Source organism: Elephas maximus, chromosome 11 (genome assembly GCF_024166365.1).
Source record: "Elephas maximus indicus isolate mEleMax1 chromosome 11, mEleMax1 primary haplotype, whole genome shotgun sequence".
Classification (NCBI taxonomy): Eukaryota; Metazoa; Chordata; class Mammalia; order Proboscidea; family Elephantidae; genus Elephas; species Elephas maximus.
In genome coordinates, this window is record NC_064829.1 from 80,531,677 (window position 1) to 80,558,379 (window position 26,703).

Below are 26,703 nucleotides of genomic sequence, written 5' to 3' on the forward strand. Positions count from 1 at the left end.
GATAATATTATGCCAGCTATGCATCCATTCCCTTACTTCAGAACTCTAAATCAATTAATTCAAAAGAAACTTTCAAAACTGCTGATTTGTTTTTATTTCCCAGAATCCACTTGTTCATAATCCATTACTAATCATTTCAGTTATCAGCTTGATTTCAGCTCTACAGTTATTTGATTCACTTGGAAATATTTCTGCATATGATCTCCAAAAGCAATATTTGTAATGTCATAAGTATACTGTCCATCCAAGTCAGAAGAGGGCCTGGGACTGGTCTGGTGTTGTCGCCAGCCCTCTCCCTCTCTCTCCTCACCTTCTATGATGTAGATGCACTCCCGATCAGGGGGGTACTTGCTGGGATAATTGGGAGACGTAAAGACACCTCCATCTGCATGTTTTGTCCAAGTCCCACACTGCACTGACTTCTGTGTTTCTGAGGTGGTTTGCTTTTCTGTTAAAAAAAAAAATTAAAAATGAGCCATCACCCAATTTTCTATATGACTAAAAATAGAGAGGACATTCTTGTAGTTTCCATTAGTAAATTAATTTCTACATGTTGTCTTCGTCAAAACCAATCACATGGACACACTATAAAATGTCCAGATAGTTTAGAAAAATAAGAACATGGGAAATATAGGAAAACACAAAATAAGTAGAGGTTTTTCACTCCCATTTTACCAAAGAAACATACCTGTTCCTTTCTTGGTTGCCCCAGATAAATGAAGGATGATTAAACTTGCTACAACTGAAACAGAAAAGAAAAATTAGAAAAAGAAAATGAGCATACACCAAAATGGCCAAGTTTAAAAACAAAGTAACATAATTTAAAGACAAAATGATATCAAAGCAGAAAAAATTTATTACTGCTAACTGTTCCAAGGAGACTTGGAACTTGAAAGTGCAAAATGCACAAAACGAGGTAATATAGGAATCCTTAAGGGAATAGTGCAAATTAAAAATGGATGGAACGCAAACTTCTAAGGCAAATAGATACTTCAAGACTTAGAGCCACTCTTGTAATCTATTAATGCCACATACAGTGGGATTTCAGGACCTCCAGTTTCTAAGCTTCCCTTTGTGACCTCTCAGGGAAGAGAGAGGGTGAGGAGGTATAAGGAGAAAGAGGAAAAGCCAACAATGAGAAGGGGCTCCATGACTGATTGGAACACATTGCCAAGGTGGTTGTATTTTAGAAAATGAAGATTGAGGCAAATCCCTGGGGGCAGGGGAGGGAAAAGGAGTCAAACAGATTAATTGGAATTGGAGGCATTAAGCAGCATTATAAAAATGTACCTTATAAAAATGTCCTGAATTACCAAGTAAACATTGTCCTCAGTACTAAACAATGAAATTAATGTCTCCCAACCTTAACTTTAACTCAGTAGTTAGTGTTACCCAGAAACAGGCTATCTTTTTGAAAAAGGTCATTTCTATAAACAATTTTGTATGAATTAGGTTTTCTGTATCAAAAAGAAGACACGATTGTGCAATTTAACAGTAAATCTGATAGGACCATTAAAACCTGAACTTCCAGCTCATTTCCATGAATTCTTGATGTACTCAATGTTTTTACAAAACCTCAAAAAAGAAAAGTATTAAATTAACTTAGTCTTCATAATCTGACTTTTCTTCTTCTATTTTACTTTTGTCATTTATTTCGTTGCCCAATTATATGAAAGCTCTAGGTTCTATTAGGTGTATAGCCATATTTACACTTAAAATGAATGTTGGGGGAGGATATAACTCAAAATTGTATCCTACACTAAAGCCCACTGCAGGAGCTTATAAACTTATGCTTATATTTTATGCCAAAAAAAGTATTTGGACCTTGATATTAGGAGTTGAGGAGATGTATCAGTTATGTTACTTTGTAAAGTGATCCTGTATTGTTTCAAGCTGGAGGAAAAAAAATAAAGTCTGTAGATCAGCCATCTGCTTTTGCGCTAAACCGTTGGTGGCTGTTGTAACGTGTGCGCTTTTTAATAGAAACATATATATATACTAACTTTGCATAAGCCTATGCACACACGGACAAGCACGCAGGTATGCATCCTTCAACAGCAGGTTGGACGTTTGGGGGTTTCTCTACTCTGCTTTCTCTGTGTTGACAGAAACACGTTAGAAAGGAGCACTCTGATTAACACATCAGCAAAGCCGGGTCTCTTCATTGCAAGGCACAGGAAAAACTCTAATCCTTGCTTTCTAATGTGAAATTCTCACCACACATATTGGTTTTCTGACTTCCATTGCCTTTTCCTGGACGCTATCTTTCTCTAGTTCCCTCCGCACTCAACACTACACACGTTACCACACACTCTTAAGGCAACATTTGGTGTCTACAGGCCAAAACAGAGTGGAGGTGGGCACCTGCCCTCCACGCCAGCGTGGGGACCAGGTGGATTTCAAGCACCCACTGGAGTGGCAATACGGGTTCCCTGAGATCAAGAAGTCCTGGGCTGAGGGATGTTTCTTTTCAAGCAAAGTACCTGGGCTCTCCCTCTTTCCACCCATCCTTTCCGGAGCCCATTTCCCGGTCTCCTTCCGCACGTGCCATCCCTAAGCCCCATTCTTGGCTCACCCCCCAGGTAGTTTCAGGCTCCAGAAAAGCCGATTGTCCCCGGCAGAATCCCAGACCAGGTGACGGCCAAGGCGCGCCGCCCCCACGCCCCGCTTTAAGATGCTGCAATACAGAAAGTTTCCATCTGCCCGGACTCCGGGATTGCAGGGTCCGGGGCGCTAGCGGCTAAGAAAGGGGCGGGATGGAGGGAAGAGAGGAATCAAGCAGCGAGCGGACCGCGCGGCGGTCAGGTACTCACTGTGCAACACAGCGCGTCCATGGATCATGTCTGTGCGTTACACCCGAGGCTCCGAGTTCCACTAATTCCATTTAGAGACGGGGAGGCGTCCGGAGGCGGGGAGAGGATGGAGTGGCGAGAACGTCAATATGCCGCCCGGAGCCGACCCGGGGCGCAGATGGGTGGAGAGGAGCTCCCAGTCCGCCAGGATCAGTCCCAGGGCGCAGAGATATGGAGAGGGGCTCCGAGTCCCAGCAGGAGCACACCCCGGGCGCGGGGAGGTGCAAGGTGGATCCGAGCCCCAACAGCAGACCCTGGGCGCGGGGAGGGGGACAGGGGTTCCAAGCCCGGCAACCAAGCTGCTGCGCGTCCCCGACTCGCTCCGGCTCGCTCAGCGCGGCGAGGCCAGCAGCCCCACCATGACGCTAGCCGCACGCCCGGCGCCGGGCGCCACCATCACTCGGCCGCTAGCGGCACCTTCCTCCTCTGCATCATCGCCACCGCCGCAGCTGTCACAGGACACGGCGGGCTTGGGCGGCAGGCGAGCGGGCGCTGGGAGCCCCGCGGCCCCGGGCGGGCGGGCAGAGCGAAGGCGCCAGCCGGTGCAGACCGACGGCGGCGTGCTCAGTCCCCAGGCTCGCACGATACTGGCCGCGGGGCGGAGCAGCGGCCCCCGGAGGCCGTCCGGCAGCCCTCAGCGCCCCGGCCTTGGGGGCGCTGCCGATGAGGCATGGACGCCGCGGGGAAGGGCGCCGGCATGGGCTCGCCGACTCCGCCGCCTCTCCGATCTTGCGATCGAGGATCGGCGGGTGGGCGTCTGCAGGACCGGGGAGGGGGGGCGAGGGGGCGGGGAGAAGGAGGAGCGGGGCGGCCGAGTTACCAGGTGGGCGCCTGAGTCATCGCCGGGGGCTGCGCGCCCCTCCGGGGAGACGTAGCGGCTCCGCGTGGCCCGGCACCCAGTGCTGGTGCGCCGCCGAGTGGGGCTGCGACAAGGACAACCCCCTCTCGGATCCGGGGGGGAGGGCGGGGAGCCGTCACCGGCCAGTCGGGCTAGGGGCGCACCGGGCGCAGGCGAATCCCGACTTAGTCCCGGCGAGGGAGACAGGGGTAGAGGGGAGGGGCCCAGCGACAGTCTGCGAGGAGGAGGCTTCTCACTGCCTATGGGTGCCACAAAGTGCGGTCTGTCTCCCACCCCAAGGTCCGTCTGTCCGTGGAAGCAGGCCCTCCTCCGGGCGAAAGCGCGCCCTTCCCTCGGGTTTCGGCCAGGAGACGGGGGCCGGGCGCAGGGGGCGGCGGCGGTAAAGTTTAGCTGTGAATCCGGGGCCCGCAGACGGGGTCGCCAACCAGACAGGCCCGCCGAGCCCTGGGCTGCGTGCGGATGCCTTCGCTACTCCAGAGCTGTAAACCCGCGGCGCAGCCCCCGGCTGCCCCTGCTCCAGCACGCCCGCAAGGGGACGCTCAACTAGAGGAGGAAACGACTTGCTGGGATACCCCCCGAAAGGCCCAGCGGGCAAAGCGAAGGGAGGATACAAGGCCACCTCGGTACCGCCCCCTGCGCCTGCCAGGCCCAGCCTTGGAGAGGGGCTTCGCCCCGCCTGTTCAACCCCGGGCCCCCGCGCCCCGCCGCTGGGACCGGCTTCTTCAGGGGATGATGGCTTCGAGGTGTCGGGGGTAGGAGCGGCTATGGAGAAGAAAGCAGACAGACGCGGGGCGGCGGACACCGGGGTCGCCCCCCAAGGCGGCGGAGGAAAGCCGGGCGAGAGGCGAGTGGAAAGGCCGGCGCCTGGGCAGCCCGCCCTGGCGCACCTGCTGCTGCAGCGCCGGGCGCCCACGTGCGGGTGCGGGCGCGAGGATGGGTTCCGCCGCAGCCCTGCCCACTTCCCCACCCGGCGCCGCGGGAGCGCGGAGGACCCCTGCCGGCTAGTCGAGATGGGGGATTAGGAGAGGTCTCAGCGTCAGAGGGGTCCCTGGGTCCCGGATGCAGTCTCCAAGGCTCCTTCTACCACGCCGTGGGTCCTCAGCTCTCAGGTACCGCAAGTCCTCGACCGTGGGGCGAAGTGGACCGAGTGTGTGTCCATTTAATAAAAAGTAGGTAGATGGGGCGGGGAGAAAGGGAAGGAGAGAGACTTAGAGAGAAGATCGCGCCCGCCCGCTGCGCCAACTTCACTCGAACAGGATGCCTGTGAGAGGAGCTAGCAGCTAGAGAAAAAGAAAGGGGCGTGCGGGTGGAGAGCCTGGGACGTCTCCAAGCCGGCGTGTCGCCCACGTACGTACTTCTAAAAGGAGCAAGAGGGAAACAGGCAGAAGGTCCTGGGAACAGTGTGACACGGGAGCGATTCCTGTGCCCGCGGGGTGGGGTGGGAGGCCGTGGAGTGGAGAAGGAAGTCCCCCAGCTAAGAAGAAGCAAAGATAGCGTGGTGGGACCGATTAAGAAATGGGTTCACAGATGGTAAAAAGGCAATAAAACATTGCCTTCGATCCAGGTTACCTGGGCAAGAGAGGGTTTGAGAAATGGCCATTGAGAGAAGTCAGTAGTTAAATGTTGACATATTAATATTATCTGGTAATTTTTTTTTAAATCCAGAAGTATGTCTTCTTTACGAAAATGTCAGAATTCTTGAGTGAAACAGGGACAATGTCAAAACTACCTTTAAGAGAAATGACTGCATTTCTTAATCGCAATTTAAAGACAGAGGAATGAAAAATTGGCATTATGCTAAATCGATTCACCCAGGTATTTCTAACCATTCCCTCTGCCCAGTCGGTTTCCAGGACACAGACTTTGTAACCTGGCCAGGAAAGCCACCACTGGCAGACCTTTGGTAGGCAAGTGGTCTTTACATCAGGAGGAGGGAAGGGGATACAAGAAATTCAGGGAGGAAATCCCAGGGGAAGAAAGAGGGGTGATTTTCACCCTTTGGTCCGCCTTGTCATTCCTCCACCATCACCTGGCAGTGAGTGTGTGTGTGCTTGCGTGACTTATTTGAAATCAAATTCTCATGGACAGCAGCCACTTTGATCTTTGATCTCCAGTGGCCACCTGCTCAGTGCCTGGGTTTGAGGAGTTGAATGCCTGCTCAAATCTTAAAGATGGGGAAATGAGTGTGTCCCAGCCTGGACCCAATCCAAGACAGGGGTGCACTCAGGTCTTTTAGCTGTTAACTGACCAGGAGACTCAGCCCAGGCAGATGCTGAGGCTTTGCCCAGCTCCGCTGATCCTCTGGGGCTGCCAGTGTGACTTTTCCCTTGAAGATGCCATTCATTCTCCTATACACCCACGTGCACATACTTTACCCATCCACCATATCCCGCTTGCTTGGCAAGCTGCCTTCTCAGTTTAATGCTGCCTCCCTAATGGGACCCACAGAATTTTTCTTTCTGAGAAAAACCAACATATGGGAAAAGCTTAGCTTCTCCAAAGGTTATGCACACTTATGGTCAAATTTCAAGGGACATTTTATAAACTGGTAGCTTTTGTGAGTTAACAAATTTGCTGTGTACGTGCTTTGCCAGAGTTCTCCGAGACTCCAAGGTGAGCACTGAAATGGAGAGTAATAGAGAAAAAAAAAAATTTTTTTTTAGGCCAAATTAAAGCTACTTGAATCCATTAAAGTGTTTTTTTTTTTTTTTTTGAGCTCACACCTTCATAAGCAGGATTTCCAGAACCCTAAAAAAGAGTTGGTGTAGGACTTGTACATTTGCTCTTCCAGTACAAAAGCAAGTACTATTTGTCCATATGCACCCAGTTCCCCTACAAAACATAGGAAAACGCCAGTCCCACTGAGGTACTTTCATTAGTCCATCTTCAGTACTGATGCCACCATCAAGTTTGTGTTCTATGGTCAAGAAAGGTGTTGTTACTAAGAAAAAATATAACAGTGCTCTGACACATACCATATGATATTAGTGTTTTATTTCTTAATAATAATTTTTTAACATAGTTATGAAACAACCTTGTATATTTCACCTACTTATTAACAATATACAAGATTTAATATTAGCTTTTTAGAAACTATAATCAGTAAATGATCCCCTGTCCAATACTGAAATCTCTTGAGAATGGTGTGTAATTCTCTAATATGAACCTGGTTTAAACAAGACTCATGCAGCTATTTCTCTTCCACTATCTGTAAGTGTATCCTAATAAAGAAGAAAGTCCTCAAAAAACAGACATGTTAAAATACTTGAAATTCTGTAGTTCAAACCAGACAGTATGTTTCAGGATCATGCCTAGGGAAAAATAAGATACACTTGTCTTAGAAATATGACTATGTTGTATTGATAAATATCATAAGAATATTGGCATCTCGTGGGCAAGAACTTTCATGACACTAAATTACTAAATTAATATTTAACCAGTACTTACAGACCTGTGGTTATTGTTCATGTCGTTTCACATTACATGGTAGTTGTGCTTCATGAACAATGTATTATCATATCTAATTTGGGGAATGGGAAAGGAATAAAAGTAATCCCAAGATTCACCAATTTGTGGTTAAGTTTTAGAGAAATTATTTTCATTCTCTTTGATATTTAATTGGAAACCCTGATGGCATAGTGATTAAGTACTATGGCTGCTAACTGAAAGGTCGGCAGTTCAAATCCACCAGGTGCTTCTAGAAACTGTGGGGCAGTTCTACTCTGTCCTGCAGGGTCGCTATGAGTCGGAATCAACTCAAAAGCAACAGGTTTGGTGGGTTTTTTTTTTGGTTTTCATGTTTAATTGACAGTAGCTTATGGAAAAATCAAGGTTTTTTTTGTATCACCAGAATAATTAATAGCTAGGGACCCATAAACCAACATAAACTAGAGAAAATTTATTAAAAAAATCCTAAGATTGAAAGGTGTATTGCTCTGAAAAGGACCCTCCTTTGTACTATGTGCCATGCTACAACAACAATTCACTGTATTATTTTGGGGAAAGAGCAGTTACCTTCTCCAATTAAAAAAGGAAATTTAATCAGATTTTAAAAAACATAAGTTAAACTGAAAAATAAATCTACATGTTTCATGTCAAAACATCCATAAATGAAAGCAAGCAAAACTTACTTAAATTTGCCCAATCAGATATGATATGGAAAATAATAAAAGCCAAGATTTTTGCTTGTTGGAAATAACCATAGTAGCCCTATAAGACAGAGTAGAACTGCCCACATGGGATTCCCAAGCGGTGGCTGGTGGATTTGAACTGCTGACCTTTTGATCAGTAGCCAAGCTCTTAACCACTGCACTACCAGGGTTCCAAGGTGGAACAGGAATTTTTAAATCCAAAATTTTAAAATTTTGAAAAGAAAAACAAGTTTTGAGCATGAAAATAAAAATTGAGTAAAAACATTGCTCTTTTTTTTTTCTAATAACAAAGTCATTAATCTGTTTTTCTTTGTCTATACATTCTCTACACTCAAAAAAAGTGTAATAAAATGAACCACAATCTTTTCATTTCCCTTTACAGGACAAAAAGAGAAATTCAAAAAGGCTTCTTTCCCCCATTTCAGGGCAGAACAATTTACAAGAAAAAAAATTTTTAGAAAGGAGTAAATGCAGCAACAGATTTTTGCCAAAAAGTTATAATTACAATAATTTTCAAAAACGAGAATATAAGAAACATGTACTTTAGCAAATTTATAATTTAAAATAATATTTTTCAAAGTAGTTTTCTAATTATCATGCACAGTTAATTTCACAATTAAATAAATGATGTATTTATTACTGGGATACCTACAATACAGGACTGATGTCACAATTATATTTTCTTCTACAATGAGGCTTTCCAGTGGACAGATGGGGCGGGGGTGAGGGTTAGAAATGACACAAAGCAGTAACATCCTGATGGTAATTTTGAAACCCCTATAAGCAAAATGAGTTGACTCAAGTAGATTGGTGAGTAAATGGAAAGGAATTGTTACACATACATAGGGTACACAGAGGATTTTATTTTTAAAAGATGTTTATTTTTAGGTTTTACTTAAAGACTATGGGGTGGGGACCAAGATTTGGTATTACAAAAACTAGATATTCTCAGCCAGGTCAGGGTATGAGAACTGAGTTAAAATCAGATAGTACTAAGTTAAGATTATTTTAATTTACAATTATAAAACACAGTTGAGTTGTTTTGTGCCAAACTGAGAGATCTTTTCAGTAATCCCATTATCTCTCCCTTGCACTGTCCTAGTGCTTCTTTCAATACAATTTTTTAAAAAACTTTGTGGGTTTCCTGTAGATCTTATTGGGGCACCTTTATCAGATAAAAACCACACTCACAAGTTGTTTTGAAAGAGTTACTTCTCTGCCCTGGGCTAAGATTCAGTGACAATGCCTTTAAAACTGTTAGTTGTCCTATTGTCCACTTGAGAGAATCTACAAGGTACGCCATAAAATTCTTAGAAACTTTTTGTTCCAGCTTTATTCTTAACCAAAGGTCTAACCAATGCATACCTGATATGACTTTATCCAGAAGCTACATTTTACTGGCAATAACTTGCATTTGACTTTTATGCTAAAGCCATTTATTTGAGACTATTTTGCCATCCGGAGTGCCTAGGAATGAGAAATAGTTTTATTTTTGAACTTAGTAGGTTCTGCTTTATGTTTCCTCTAAATTCTTCTTGAAAGGTGAAAACGTCTTTCTTTAGCTATTCTCTCTTTAGTTGTACCCTATCACATACAGCTAAAGAAACCCACTGGTGTTCTTCCCATAAAGCTCCTTAGCTAAATTCACCAGATCGCTAGGTATATTTTATATTTTTTACATTACTTCAGGTGACAGTTTTGTTAAACTTTCCACCATTATACAACACATGCTGCCATTTTCCCTGCCTCTGGTAACAATTTCTACATTGTCTTTTCATCTCCCACTCAGGGTCTCCCCAAGACCTTCAGGCCTCCTACTTCTTCTTGGTCCCAAAGGCAGTGCCACTTGTTTTAGCTTTTTCTTACAGTACCTTCTCATTCCCAAGCACTAATTTCTGTTCCAGTTATGTATTACAGTATAACTAACTACTCCAAGACTTTGTCTTAGTACAGCCGTCAGGGAGGTTGTGGGCAGGTGGCTTGTTTCTGTTCCATGTGGCATCAGCTGGAGTGGACAGGGCTGTGGAGACACTTCCAGGATAGCTTCCTTATGCATATGTCTGAAGCCTTTGTGCTCCTTGTTCTTTCATTCTCTCACTGGGCACAAAAAGTCAATGGAGATACACTGTCAAAGAAGAAAACATTTTGAACATAAAATTTATGTACACTTAAACTATCACTTAAAGTCTAGAGTGAAAATAAAGGTATCTTTCAGCATACCCAATTTGAAACAATGCTTAGATAATGTATTATACCAAGAAGAATAATGACTTCAGAAGGATGTATTGCAATATGGGAAGTAGAAGTGAGTAAAGTCCTGAGGAAAATTTATTGTTGTACAAATGAGCAATTAATATATAGTGTATATGGGACAGAATAGGAAGAGCAGAGAAATAAGCAAGCTTTAATTGTCTAGTTTGGATAAAAAATATAAATATTTAATATCCTTGACACCAGTAGGGAATGTAAGCATAACTATATTAATAAGTTAGAAGTAATAACTATAAGAATAAAACTGAATGTACAACATTCATGTTAAAAAAAAAAGAAAATTCTACCTATCCAATAGAAGATACATAAGAAGTTCACACAAATAACTAAAAATTAAAGCAAGCAAAATAGAAACAAAATGTGGTAACAAAAAACCATGAATAAGATGATAAAAAGTAATTATAATAAACATGGGTTAAATATCTCAGTGAAATGAATTTTTCTGATTAGATAAATGAGATCTTCCAACAAGGTGTCTTTAAGAAATATATTTGACATAGTTTATAAGCATATTGAGCTCAAATGATTGCCAAAACGTATCCCAGTCAAATAAGAATACGGGGAGAACAATTTTAATATTTGGCAAATGGAATCGAAGCAAAAAAAAAAAAAAAGTTATAAGGGAAAAAGATGCAGTTATACACTAGTTAAAATAATGTGTCATGTTGAAATAAAGGCCCTGAATATATATATGTACACATACATGCTGTCAGTTTGTTCTGCTATGGTGGCTTTCATCTTGCTGTGACAGTGGAAGATTTGCCACCGGTATTTCAAATACCAGAAGGGTTACCCACAGTTGACAGTTTTCAGCAGAGCTTCCAGACTAAGACACACTAGGAAGAAGGACCTGGCAGTCTACTTCTGAGTAAATGGGCCAGTGAAAATCTTATGAAGAACACTGGGACATTGTCTAATATAGTGCTGGAAGATGAGTCACTCAGGTTGGAAGCTAGTCAAAATACGACCAGGGAAGAGCTGCCTCCTCAAAGTAGAGTCGACCTTAATGACGTGGATGGAGTCAAGCTATCAGAACCTTCATTTGCTGATATGGCATGACTCAAAATGAGAAAAAAAATCTGCAAACATCCACTAATAATCAGAACATGTAGTGTACAAAGTATGAGTCTAGGAAAATTGGAAGTCATCAAACATGAAATGGAACACATAAACATAGATATCCAGGGCATTAGTGAGCAGAAAAGGACTGGTATTGCCCATTTTGAATTGGATAATCATATGGTCTACTATGCCAGCTATGCCAGCAATGACAAATTGAAGAGGAATGGCATCCTGCTCATTGTCAAAAGAACATTTCAAGATCTCTCCTGAAGTACAGTGCTATCAGTGATAGGATAATATCCATATGCGTACAAGGAAAACCAGTTAATATGACTGTTATTCAAATTCAATCACCAACAACTAATGCCAAAGATAAGGAAATTGAAGATTTTTATCAACTTCTCAGTCTGAAATTGATCAAACACTCAATCGAGATACATTGATAATTACTGGTTATTGGAATGCAAAAGTTGGAAATGAAGAAGAATTGGTAGTTGGAAAATATGGTCTTGGTGACAGAAATGACGCTGGAGATCCCATGATAGCATTCCGCAAGACCAACAGCTTCATCATTGCAAATACCTTTTTTAAACAACATAAATGGCAACTATACACGTGGACCTCACCGGATGAAAAACACAGGGATCAAATCGACTACATCTATGGAAGGAGGTGATGGAAAAGCACAATATCATCAGTTAGAACAAGACCAGGGGCCAACTATAGAACCCACCATCAATTGCTCATATGCAAGTTCAAGTTGAAGAAAATTAGAACAAGTCCACGAGAACCAAAATACAACCTTGAGTATATTCCACCTGAATTTGGAGACCATCTCAAGAATAGAGTTGACACATTGAACACTAATGAACAAAGACTGTACGCATTGTGTAATGACATCAAAGGACATCATACGTGAAGAAAGGAAAAGGTCACTAAAAAGAGAGGAAAGAAAGATAAGGCCAAAATGGATGTCAGAAAAGACTCTGAAACTTGTTCTTGAAGGTAGAGTAGCTAAAGCGAATAGAGGAAATGATGAAGTAAAAGAGCTAAACAGAAGATTTCAAAGGGCAGCTAGAGAGGACAAAGTAAAATATTATAATGAAATCTGCATTTCTCAAGCTGAAAGAACTGGAGAAAAAATTTCAAACCTCGAGTTGAAATTTTGAAGGATTCTATGAGCAAAATATTTAATGATGCAGGAAGCATCAAAAGCAGATGGAAGGAATACACAGAGTCACTGTACCAAAAAGAACTGATTGACGTTCAACCATTTCAGGAGGTAGCATACCAGTAAGAACTGATGGTATTGAAGGAAGAAGTGCAAGCTGCACTGAAGGCATTGGCGAAAAACAGGGATCCAGGAATTGACAGAATACCAACCGAGATGTTTCAACAAATGGATGCAGCTCTGGAGGTGGTCACTTGTCTATGCCAAGAAATCCGAAAGATGACTACCTGGCCAACCAACTGGAAGAAATACATATTCCAAAGAAAGGTGATCCATCAGAATGCAGAAATTATCAGACGATACCAGTAAAATTTTGCTGAAGATCATTCAAAAGCAGTTGCAGCAGTATATTGACAGGGAACTGCCAGAAATTCAAGTCAACAATGAAAGGAGATGAAACCAGGGCTGTCATTGCTGATGTCAGATGAATCATGGCTCAAAGTAAAGAATACCAGAAAGATGTTTACTTGTGTTTTATTGGCTATGGAAAGGCATTTTGACTGTGGATCATAACAAATTATGGATAACGAATGGGGATTCCAGAACGCTTAATTGACCAATAGGCAGTCATTCGAACAGGGCAAGGGGATACTGCATTGTTTAAAATTAAAGTGTGCATCAGGGTTGGATCCCGTCACCATACTTATTCAATCTGTGTGCTGAGCAAATAATCCGAGAAGCTGGACTATATGCAGAAGAATGTGGCATCAGGATTGGTGGAAGATTGATTAATAACCTGCAATATGCAGGTAACAGAACCTTGCTTGCTGAAAGCGAAAAGGATTTTAAGTACTTACTAAAGAAGATCAAAGACTACAGCTTTCAGTATGGATTACACCTCAACATAAAAATCCTCACAACTGGGCCCGTAAACAACATCATGATAAAGGGAGAAAATATTGAGGTTGTCAAGGCTTTAATTTATTTGGATCCACAATCAACACCCATGGAAGCAGCATTCAGGAAATCAAATGATATGTTGGGCAAATCTGCTGCAAAAAGACCTCTTTAAAGTGTTAAAAAGCAAAGATATCATTTTGAGGACTAAGGTTCCCCTGATTCAAGCCATGGTATTTTCAATTGTCTCATATGTATGTGAAAGCTGGACAATGAATAAGGAAGGTGGAAGAAGAACTGATAGGTTTGAATTAAGGTGTTGGTGAAGAATATTGAATATGCCACGGACTACCAAAAGAACAAACAAGTCTGTCTTGGAAGAAATATAGCCAGAGTGCTCCTTGAAAGTGAGAATGGTGAGACTGCATCTTATATACTTTGGACATGTTGTCAGGAAGGATCTGTCCCTGGAGGAGGACATCATGCTTGGTAAAGTACAGGGTCAGCAAAAAAGAGGAAGACCCTCAACAAGATAGATTGACGCAGTGGCTCTAACTATGGGCTCAAGCATAAGAACAATTGTGAGCATGGCACAGGACCGGGCAGTGTTTCATTATGTGGTATTTACGGTCACTATGAGTCAAAACTGACTTGATGGCACCTAACAACAACAACACCAGTCTGATATAATTTGGACACGTCATCAGGAGGGACCAGTCCCAAGAGAAGGACATCATGCCTGATAAAGTAGAGAGTCACTGAAAAAGAAGAAGATCCTTAGAGCTGGATTGACACAGTGGTTGCAACAATGGGCTCAAACATAAGAATGATTGGGAGGATGGCGCAGGACTGGGCATTGTTTTGTTCTGTTGTACATGAGTTGGAACTGACTTGACAGTATCTAACAACAACAACACAACATATACATATACATATATACATAAAACATATATATTATGTATACATGTGTATGTATGCATATATATGTATGTATATATATAATTAGTCTCAGATTGAACAAAGAGCAAGTGAAAATATACCGGGAAAAGATTATTATACCATAATTGTAGTTTAAGATTTTTAACATACTCTTTTCGGAAATTCATGTGTTAAACAGGTTAAAAACTTATCAAAAATGGAGAATATTATGAACATTAGATAAATATAATTGATACAAGCAGAGATTTCAGTTCCACAAGTAAACACATTTTAAACATTTATTAAAAGCAAACATATGGAATAAGAAAACTGATAAATTCTAAGAATAAATATATAGGCCACGTCTTAATATCACAATGCAATGATATTCGACATTAATTTCAAAAGCTAGCTTAATGTGACAAGTCTGTCAATGACAACAACAGGAACAACAATAATAACTAATGGTTCTTAGATCAAAGACAAAATTATGAGGCCAAGTACAAAACCTAAAACATAGTGACAAATACGGCAATAAATGTCTAAATTTGTGGGCTGTTATGAAGCAGTATTTAGAAGAAAACTTATAGCCTTAAATACAAAAATACAAAACATTAGGTATAGAGTGACATAGCAAACTCAAAGAAAAAAAGAAAAGAAATCACAATAAAAATGCTAGAAATACGGTGAAATAGACCAAACGAGTCTAGATGATTATTAAAAGTCTAATTATTTGGAAAAAAGGAATTAGGTAGCTAAGGCTCTGTCAAGATTGATCAAGAACAATAAAGGAAATAAAAACACAGCAGCATAAATAACGAAAAGGTGAGAAGATAGAGACAAAAAGACAAAGCAGAGAATATTATGAACAACTACACCCACCAGTCCCTGGGTTGTGCAAATGGTTCAAAACTTGACTACCAGCCTATAGGTTGGCAGCTGAAACCTACCCAGTGGCACCCCAGAAGGCAGGCCTGTTGGATCTGCTTCTGAAAGTTCTCATCTTTGATAGCTCTATGGATCACAGTTGAGGTCTGCACACATGGGATCACCATGAATTGGAATCAACTCAATGGCAACTAAGAATAACAACAACACGTGAACAAATTTGAAAACCAGGGAGAAATTGATATAATTCTAGAAAAAAATAAAATATAAACATTTCTGAAAAAAAAATAGAAACTTGAATTTATTCATAAACCTTAAACAAACTGATCTGCTAATCCGTTTGACCACCTTTCTCCCCATCAAAACAAAGACATAAGTGAATGAATAAGTGTATAAATGCATCCCTGAACAAGGTGGTATTATCTATATTTTACTTTATGATAAGTTTTATCTTTAAGGAAATGATAAAACCTAAAAAACCCATTGCCGTCAAGTCGATTCTGACTTATAGCAACCCTATAGGATATTTTATATAGGATAGAGAACTGCCCCATAGAGTTTACAAGGAGCACCTGGTGTATTCGAACTGCTGACTTTTGTGGTTAGCAGCCACAGCACTTAACCTCTATGCCATCAGAGTTTCCAGGGAAATGATAGTCCCTTTTTAATACAGGTTGTTCCAGAACATTCTTTTCTTTTTTCTAAGGAGGAAAAGCTGTAAAATATCTTCCTTGAGGCTCCTATATCAAAAAGAGGGGTAGTGGCCTTGGGTGCCCCCCTTGGGCCTTACCATGTCAATGCATATCAGCCTAATCTCCAATCGCCAGGAACTGCAAATATGAAGAACCTCCCATGTAAACTACTTATACTCACATTCTTATTCCATGTTCGTTTATGGAGAAAGCCAAACAAAACAATTAGTCCTAAGGTGTTCTTAAGGTGAGGTACTTAGGAAGGAATTATTGTTTGGGTGACTCATTGGCCTTATGGGCACAGATCTGTTGATGGTGGTAATTGGGAAACCGATACCCTGGCATGTTCTAACATCACAGTTGCTAAGGCTTTCATCTGTGGAAAACTGGGAAAGGAAATAGGTGCACCGAGGTGCCCTGGTTTATGCAATATATGGTATCTCTATATTAAAGTGGGACCTTGAGACCTGTGGTAGAGACACATTGGTGGATGTGCTTGAGAGCTTGGAAAACTCAGTTTTTCCTGAACCCTGTGAGCCAGCAGATGTGTATGGTCCACACTTATTGGAGGATAGCAGCCTCCCATTACCTGAAACCATAGAATTATCTTCCCTAAGGCATACGTCAAGGAACCTTGGTGGCGCAATGGTTGAAGCTAACCAAAAAGTCCGCAGTTTGAACCCACCAGGGGATCCATGGAAGAAAAAACCTGGTGATCTGCTCCCATAAAGATTATAGCCTAGGAAATCCTACAGGGCAGTTCTACTCTGTCCTATTGGGTCGCTATGAGTCAGAACTGGTTTGATGGCACAGAATAACAACAAGGAAGATACCACACAATGTGATACTTGCCCTCTCCAGGATCTGCCCTCACCTCCCTTTATTGATTCTGGACACTTTACTGGCGTCAAGTCTCAGCATGTCTCAACTGGGAAGTCCGGTCTCTCTTTCGAGATGAGAGGAATTATCATCAGAACCTGGGAATGGATCTTTCAGGTGCTGTGCTGGGATGCAATAACAGCATCTCCACCTGATTCACTCTGAGCCATTATTGAGGCTGAAGGAGACGTTCCAGTAGTTAAATAGTACAGGGAAACCTGTGAAAGCTGGAACTCAACGGGGCTGCCTTGTTTTTCTGGGTCTCACAAGTTTTCTGCCTTTGACAGGGTGCAGTCTTATCACTTTTCTACCCCTTGGTTTAATGGCAAATATTTGCATTTTCCTTCTCTGACAGGTTTATGCCTTACACAGGTTTCGGCTTTCACAGGTTTTACTGTACTTGCTTGAGGTGTCCTTACTAAGCCATTAAACACTGAGGCACACGAAATGAACCCAATATCAAACATCTTTTATTGATATTTATATTTTGACCCTTCACCCTTCACCAGCCTAGCACCTGCTAATACATTCTCAGGTCCTGCTAATAACGCTGTTCTTCTCAAAACAGAAATAGGATTTCCCCTGTTGAGACATGTTGAGCCTTGAACCAAATAATTGGTCTAGAATCGATGAAGGGAAGTGAAGAACTCAGTTTTACGTTGTAGATGATAGTGTTAAAAAAAAAAAAAACTTTCAGTTAAAGAAATAATTAGGTTTTTTTTTTTTTCTTTTTCTTTCTTTGGGGAAATATTAGAGCTTGAGAGTTGAGTTCAGAAATAAGAAATAGAGCTAGCCATGTTTTTGCACACTGATTGTATAGTCTGTTAAAATCACGTTCAATTGTCTCCTTTTGTCCCACAAACCAATTTTATTTTCAGATCTAAATGAGGCGTTCCTTGTGACATTCAGACAACTGCCATGGAAATTCCACCTGAAACATTACACCTGATCTGAAAAGTCTTCTTAAGCCTGAAAATGAGAAATATATTTGCAACACATATTAGGGTTTATTCCAGAGCATTTAAAGGCATGGCCAAAACTGATGCCAAATATTCTATTTTTCCAAATCTGTGATCCTAACAGCCACCATTGTGAGAAGACTTTTATATTTTTGGGAGTTTCAACCAAATTATTTTTCAAATAACAAAGTCCTTTAGGTAGGAACAAAACTTTTATAAAAAGGCTATTTTTGAGTTTTTGTTTTTCTTTTCAAGAAGATTCTGTCTTGAATAAAAAGAGTAGATTTGCAAGGGAGTGAGAGAAGCAGGTCAGACAAATGCACAAAGAGTCAGGGTGCTGAACTAAATAAACACGTTTCACACAGCCGCAGAGTATGTTTAGGCACAACCAAGGCAACTTAATTGAGCAATAATTCTAACAATGCAAGTTATTTTTTAAAAGGATGATAGTATTATTTCCTAATAATTTTGATCTAGAAAAAGCAGGGAAATGCTCTGATAAATGAACTGAAGATGATAGATTGGATGGAGGGAGAGAGGGAGGGAGGGAGGGAGAGATGATGGGAGAGATGGGAGAGATGATAGATGATAGATAGATGATAGATAGATAGATAGATAGATAGATAGATAGATAGATAGATAGATAGATAGATAGATAGATAGATAGATAGATAGATAGATAGATAGAGGTAGGTACGCAGATAGGTAGGTACGCAGATAGGTAGGTAAGATGCATAGGTAGGTAGATTGATGTAGGTAAGGAACTGATGTATATTATATAATCAAAGTTATATGATGGATTTTTAGTAACTTGTTTTTACCTATCTAGTAATTACTTTTAAGTACTATCTTATCTGTCTTTTTTGAAATGAAGAGTTTGCCTTTCCTTAGAAAATTTATATATTGCTTTAAAGATGGGGTACATTATTCTTGTAACCTTTAGAAATAAAGACTTTTACAGTGTATTCTTAGTATATACTTTTGACTCATATTTTTTTATTTTAGACACACAAATCAGGATTCATAACTGCATACATATGGACAGAGGTGCTTGAAAAGAAAATCTGCTCTTCTGGAATACTGAATATAAAATTAAAGCCCATCAATGCAAGTAAAACTTGGGAGAAACAAATAAAAGATGAAACACAGTTTTTTTTTAAGCATTATTAAAATATAGCAAATCTGCACAATGCTTAAACAATAAAGAATATATGCCACTGATGTGTCATGAATTCTGATTTCTTTTGATAAAGTATTCGGAAAAAACCCACCCAGTGCCGTCGAGTCGATTCTGACTCATAGCGACCCTATAGGACAAAAAGTATTCGAGGCATCTTAAAATGTCTTCAAGGTTTTTCTGCAACTATTTTCTCTTTATTCTGTAGAAAACACTCATTTACCCAATGCATACTGTATAAACATTTTGCTTCCCCTATTTTTTTTTAGACCATTGAATAATAGAGACACTCAAACTCATTCAACTCTTACCATTTTATTACAATTATCTAATAATATATTATTATTACTTAATGATTATTATAATTATTTAATAAGTAATTTTGTCCTATACATTCTAGAAATTTCTGAAGTCTTGAAATGTATCAATTCCTCTTAAATTCATCTTCAATATGACTCACCATAAGTCTGGCAATTCATATAAAGGAGTTAATGTGTTTATATAATGGTACATATGTTTAAATGGAAAGAGAATCCCCAGTTCCTTTATTACACTGTGAGATAAGAATTTGTTAGGAACTCTCTCAAATAATCTTTTTCAAGATCGGCATCAGAAAAATAGGTAGGTTGAAATAAGGTTTGGCACAGTGGTTAAGTGTTTGGCTGTTAGCCAAAAGCTCGGCAGTTCGAATCCACCAGCTGCTCCTTGGAAATCCTATTGGACAGTTCTACTCTCTCCTGTAGGGTTGCTATGAGTTGGAATCGACTTGACTGCAAGGATCTTTGTTCGTTTGTTTCTTACTCCTTGTTTTGGAAAGCTTCATTTGATAAAAGCACACACACACATATACACAAAGATGCTTAGCAAATTCAGCAACAGAATAAAACATATTAAGTCAGTTAGGTCAAACGAAGAACAAGTTACTTGTCTTATCCTGAAATAAAACTCATGGTACACACTATACTCCAGGAGAGATTCAGGGTACACAGCTTAGGACAAGACCAGATTTTAGAAGAGAGTTTATGGGAGTGACAATTTTTAAGGATCAGGATATCTTATTTGACTGTATTTTTCTATAACTTTTAATGTTTTATAAATTCCCTAACTGGTTGCTGTTTATTCCCCCCCACCCCCTTTTAAATATGCTATAGGTTCTCTATGAGTCGGAATCAACTCAAGGGCAATGGGTTTGGTTTGGTTTTTGGTTTAAATATGCATGACCATTCACCTGAAGACAATAAAATAAAATCATGAAGGCATTTTAAGTGATCAGAATGGCTAAATAATCTGTGCTAAGTGGTGGAATGCTGACCTTGTAAATCATTTCTTATAAAAGGTGCTGTTGTAATCTGTATTTTTTAAGAAAATCTTTTGTCTTCATCAAAATATAGATAAATCATTGTTTTGGCTTCTAAATTGCAGGACTAGGTTTCTAAATAAATAGCTTTCTGATAAAATATGGAAGGGATAGGTAATTTTTTTGATTATGTATGAAAATGATTATACCTACTCTTAGCCTTCAGTGAATATTATTGCATGCCATTGAGTCAATTCAGACTCATAGTGACCCCATGTGACAAAGTAAAACTGCCCCATAGGATTTCCAAGGCTGTAATTTTTATATAAGCAGATTACCACTTCTGTCTCCCACTGAGTGGCTGGGGGCTTGAAGCCACCCATCTCTGGGTTAGCAGCAAAGCACTTAATCACTGAGCCATGAATATTGACTTTCAATTGATATTTTGGCTAAGATTCTGCATGGGTAATGATATTCCATCAGATTTTATTTTATACATTGTAATCCAGGTCCCTGGACTACACCCTCATTGACTTGCCTGATGCCATACGGATTCCTGAAGATTTGTATAAAAAATTGTTTTCCTCTTTGCTGGCTTTCAGGGCTTCATTCATCATGCTCATTCATCATGCAGGCACTCAGCACCCCTTTTAATTTGAAACCCGCTGATTTTTAGTTCTGGAGAAATTTCTCATACATAATTTAATAGTTTCTTTCTTCATACCCACTTTCCTGTCCTTTCTTTTTAGGAGCTGCCTTGGATATCCTATACTCATATCCTATTTATTTAAATCTTTCATCTCTTAGTTTCTTACAGAGTTGTCTTCTCCTCCCTTAGCAATGAATGTGTCACATGACTCTGCCTAAGTCTGTCCTTCGACGGAAGAAAGGAAAAGAATTTCAATGATTGGCTGGACAATGACATCTCTTCCCTCTCAGGACAAAAAGTTCTAATCATTCCTTTATGATAGTAGCTAATGTATGCTATGGATAATTACCATGTGTTCTTCACATTTCATGTTTTATGGATGGTAGTTTCTAGTTAGCTACCTTACTCCTTCTCTATCCTTGTATATTATGTTGGATGTGGATATTTTGTCTTGTTTCCCACGGAGAAGAAACAATAAAGAGCAGCTCTGAACTTGATTGAGCAAAGGGTACAAACTATATGCAAGACCTCTACACATAGAATGCAAACAATATTATTGAGAAAACCTTAAGAAGGTGTATAAAAAATGGGGGAATTTAACATATTCATTGATTGGAAGACTCAATTTGTAAAGGTGGTAATTGGAGCCAAATTTTCTTATACATTTAATGAAATCCAAATGAAAATCTCAACTATTTTATGGAAATTGACAGACTGATTCTAAAATTAAAATAGAAATGAAAAGATCCAGGAATGTCCAGGCCAGTTTTAAAGAAGAGGAAGAAAGTGGGAGAGAATTATCTTTTAACTATGAAGATATTATAAATCTGTGTAATCCAGTTTGTCAGTAGTGCAATAGTACACAAATAGACCAATGAAACAAATAAGAGAGTCCAGAAGGACACCCATGCATGTAATGGAAGCTTTACTGATGGCAAATTTGACAATGTAAACAGAGTAGAATCCAGACTCTTTCAAAAAACGGTGCTTAGTTAATTGGTTACGCAAGTCAAAAATAAATAAAAGTTGATCTCTAATTAAAAAGTTGATCTCTAATTTACACATAAAAATTGATGCCAAGGGGCATTATACTTAAATATGAAAATAAAAGCCATACTTTTTATGACACTGAGATGGGGAAGATTTGTTAAAATCTACTAGTTAAACCCAGAAACTCCATTTATAAAACCAAACATGTTGCCATCCAGTTGGTACCAACACATAGTGACCCTAAAGGACAGAGTAGAACTACCCCATAGGGCTTCCAAGGTTGAAATCTTTACGGAAGCGGACTGCCACATCTTTCTCAAGCAGCAGCTGGTGTATTTGAACCAAGGACCTTTTAGTTAGCATCCAAGTACTTGACAACTGCACCACCAGGGCTCCTTCTCTTAATAAAGAAAAACGAATTGTACTACATTAAAATATTTTTAATTAAAATAATATTTTAACCCCAAAATATCGAGTAAGAATGAAAGGTCAACTACAAATTCACAGTATTTGCAACAGCTGTAACAAAGAACTTCTCAAAACAAATCAATAAAGTAAACACAGAAAACAATATAAAAACAAACTACTGACACAAGAGGCACTTCACAAAGTAGAATACCCAAATAGATAATAAAAAATACATTTATGAAAATGTGCTCAAATTCATTAGTCATCAAGGAAACGCAAATTAAAATTACAGTGGAGTTCCACTTTATGCCCTCTAGAATGGTTAAAATTAAAAGGCTGAAGAAACCAGGTATTGGTGAATATGAGGAGTAACACATCCTTGCATATACTGATGTTGATTGAATGAACTGATACAACTACTTTGAAAAGCATTTTGACATTATCTACTGAATTGAGCAAATGTACACCATACTGATCTAGCAATTCCCCTAAGTATGTGCCAAATAGAAATGCGTGCACATTAGAACCAAGAGACAAGGGCAAAGATGTTCATTGTAGCAGTGTTTGTAAGAGACAAATATTTACATCGATGTTGGAATGAATAAGCATATTTATGGAATATTTACACAATAGAATAATGCAGTAAGACACAAAAATAGAAAGGATCTTCAGCCATGAGTAGAACTATGACTGAAGCTCAGTAGCAATGTTAAGCGAAAGAAGCTAGCCAGCCAGGAATACACACTTTAGGATCCCAGTTATATAAATTTCAGAAACAAGACTTACCTGTAACATCACAAGGCAGGAAGATGACATGGAGCGGAATGCAGGATACCGAAGGAAATACAATGGAGCCTATGGGGTGCTGACAATATTTTTTATGTCTGAGGTTAAAAAATATTGGTTTGCTTTTTGCTAACTCATTGAACTGGGTATTTATTTTTATCTTCTGATCTGTGTACGTTTTATATTTTAATAACATTTTTAATTAAAGAGAAAAAAGAAAATATTAAGGAAGAATTATTACAAATAAAGCAGAGCTGAAATAATTAAACAAAAGCAGAAAAGAATTGATCAACAAAACCAAGAATTTCTGTTTGGAAATGGCCAGGAAAGTAGACAAATCTCTGTTAATACTGACCATGAAACAAAAAGTCATATCATTAAAATATGCAAAATTAAAAATGGAGAGAAAATAATAGTTAGAAGTACAAAATAAGAGGAAAAACTATGCACTTCTTCAGGACTGGAAATTTGAATTCTAGATGAAATGGGTAGATTGCATAACATAATGTAAATGACTGAACTTAGTTAAAAAATACACAGAAAATGTGGATATACCAAGAATTAGAGAAAAATAAAAGAGGAAAAGTTTGTTTCAAGTTATCTTCTTCCAATCTCTCCCCTCCTTCCAAGTAATTCACCAGGCTCTGATATTTTATGAGAAACTTATAATATTCAAAGAATAGGTGTTTCTAATCTTACTTAAAAATTTCCATGACAATAAAAAAACAGAAAAAAAAAATCTATAAACCAGCAAAAAATGAGCAGAAGCATCAATTTTTCAAAAACTAAATGTTTTATTTTGGGATAATTTTAGATATACAGATAAAATACAAAGATAATACATACACTGTATACTTACCCAGTTTGACCTAAAGTTAAATTCTATTATTTGCTTATTTTAAGAGATAAAACATTTTATTTAAATTTTAGAGTGAGTTGATTGTTGATAAATAGCTGCTTTGTTTTATTAAAAAAAAAAAAAACATAATGAGCCATAAGATGATAAAAAAAAAAGATACAATTCATTAATTTTTGTTTGTTGTAGGCATAGAGGCAATTTAGAAGCCTTCTAATATGGGCGTACCCGAGAGGCACTGCACAGTTAGTTGCAGACTACAACAATAAAGTGAGTCACATGAATTGTTGGGTTTCCCAGTCCACATAAAAGTTATGTTTACATTATACTGTAGTCTATTAAGTGTGCAATAGCATTATGCTTAAAAATATATACACATGCCTTAATTAAAAAATACTTTATTGATAAAATTGCTAACCATCATCTGAGGCTTCAGCAAGTCATAATCTTTTTGCTGGTGGAGTGTCTTGCCTCAGTGTGAATGTCTGCTGACTGATCGCAATGGTGGTTGCTGAAGCTTGGGGTGACTGTGGTAATTTCTTAAAAGGAGACAACAATGAAGTTCACCGCATCGATTGACTCTTCCTTTTATGAAAGATTTCTCCGTAGCATGTGATGGTTTTTTATAGCATTTTACCCACAGTAGAACTTCTTTCAAAATTAGAGTCAATCCTCTGAAACCCCGCCACTGCTTTATCAACTAAGTTTATGTAATATTCTAAATCCTTTGTTGTCATTTCAACAATGCTTGCAGCAGCTTCACCAGTACATTCCATCTTCAGAAACCACTTTCTTTGCTCATCCATAAGAAGCAACTCCTCACCTCTTAAAGTTTCATCATGAGATTGCAGCAGCTCATTCACTTCTTCAGGTTCCACTTCTAGTTCTCTTGCTGTTTCTAGCACATTTGCAGTTACTTCCTCCACTGAAGTCTTGAAAGCCTCAAAATCATCCATGAGGGTTGGCATTAACTTCTTCCAAACTCCTGTTAATGTTGATATTTTAACCTCCTCCCATGAATCATGAATGCTTTTAATGGAATCTAGAACAGTGAACCCATTCCAGAAGGTTTTCAATTTACTTTGTCCAGATCCATCAGAGGAATCACTATCTATGACAGCTATAGCCTTACAAAATGAATTTCTTAAATAAGAAGACTTGGAAGTTGAAATTACTCCTTGATCCATGGGCTGCAGAACAGATGTTGTGTTGGCAGGCATGAAAACAGCATTAATCTACTTGTATATCTCCATCAGAAATCCTGGTGGTGTAGTGGTTAAGACCTACGGCTGCTAACCAGAAGGTCAGTAGTTTGAATCCACCAAGAGCTCCTTGGAAACCATACAGGGCAGTTCTACTCTGTCTTATAGAGTCATTATGAGTCAGAATTGGCTCAAGGGTAATGGGTTTGGTTTGGCTTTTTGGTATATCTCCATCAGAGCTCTTGGGTGCCCAGATGTGTTATCAATGAGCAGGAATATTTTCAAAGGAATCTTTTTTTTTTTTTTTTTTCTAAGTACTAGATCTCAAATTGACCCATTGCCCTTAAGTAGCTTCTGACTAATAGCAACCCTATAGGACAGAGTAGAACTGCCCCGTAGGCAGTTTCCATAGGGTTTCCAAGGAGTGGCTGGTAGACTCAAACTGCCAACCTTTTGGTTAGCTGCCAAATGTTTAACTATTGTGCCACCAGGGCTTCTAGGTCTCAAATAGTGGGCTTAAGACATTTGAGAAACCACGTTGTAAACAGATGTGTTGTCATCCATGCTTTGTTGTTCCATGTATAGAGCACTGGCAGAGTAGATTAAGCATAATTCTTAAGGGCCCTAGGATTTTTGGAACAGTAAGTGAGCACTGGCTTTATCTTAAAGTCACCAACTGCATTAGCCCCTAACAAGAGAATCAGTCTGTCCTTTGAAGCACTGACTTCTCCTTTCTCCTATGAAAGTCCTAGATGGCATCTTCTTCCAGTATAAGGCTCTTTTGTCTATACTGAAAATCTGTTGTTTAGTGTTTCCACCCTCACCAATTACATTAACTAGATCATCTGGATAACTTGCTGCAGCTTTTTTTTTTCTACATCAGCACTTGCTGGTTCACCTTGTACTTTTATGTTATGCAAATGGCTTCTTTCCTTGAACCTTGATAAATCGATCTCTGCTAGCTTCAAACTTTTCTTCTGAAGCTTCCTCATCTATCTCTCCCTTCATAAAATTAAAGAGAGTTACAGCCTTGCTCTAGATTATGATTTGGTTTAAGGGATTGTTGTGGCTGGTTTGGTTTTCTAGCCAGACCACTAAAATATTCTGCCTATCAGCAATAAAGATTGCTTCACTTTCTTATCATTTGTGTATTCACCAGAATAGCACTTTTAACTTCCTTCCAGAACTTTTCTTTTGCATTCACAACTTGGTCAACTGGAGCAAGAGGCCTAGTTTTGGTCTATCTCAACTTTTGACATGCATTCCTCGCTAAGTTTAATCATTTCTAGCTTTTGATTTAAAGTGAGAGACAAGAGACCCTTCCTTTTCACTTGAACCCTTAGAGGCCATCTTAGAGCTACTAATTGGCCTAATTACGATACTGTCATGTCTCAGAGAATAGGGAGGCCCAAGATGAGGGAGAGAGACAGGGGAACTGCTGGTCTGGAAGCAATCAGAACGCACATAATATTTATGGATTAAGCTTGCTGTCTTATACAGTTACAATAGTAACATCAAAGATCACTGATCACAGATCACCATAACAGATATAATACTAATGAAAAAGTTTGAAATACTGTGATAATTACCAAAATGCAACAGAGAGACACGAAGTAAGCACATGCCGTTGGAAAAATGACGTCAATAGACTTGCTTGATGCAGGGTTACCACAAACCTTCAATTCATAAAAAAATGCAATATCTGTGAAGCACAATAAAGCAAACAGCAATAAAACGAG

General features: G+C 39.6%; 1 protein-coding gene and 1 pseudogene across 1 annotated transcript in view; both read right to left on the reverse strand.

The window, feature by feature from the left end:
* Positions 1-3,368, reverse strand: part of NETO1 (neuropilin and tolloid like 1) — a 164,768-nt gene extending 161,400 nt beyond the window's left edge. The window contains exons 1-3 of the mRNA XM_049900718.1: positions 2,814-3,368; positions 689-742; positions 311-448 (exon numbers count right to left, since the gene is read on the reverse strand). Of these exons, the coding sequence (XP_049756675.1) occupies positions 311-448; positions 689-742; positions 2,814-2,841 (220 nt within the window). The 5' untranslated portion in view covers positions 2,842-3,368. The remainder of the gene's footprint in view (positions 1-310; positions 449-688; positions 743-2,813) is intronic.
* A 575-nt stretch (positions 3,369-3,943) lies between these two features.
* Positions 3,944-26,314, reverse strand: LOC126086143 (tigger transposable element-derived protein 1-like; annotated as a pseudogene).
* Positions 26,315-26,703: the final 389 nt, after the last annotated feature.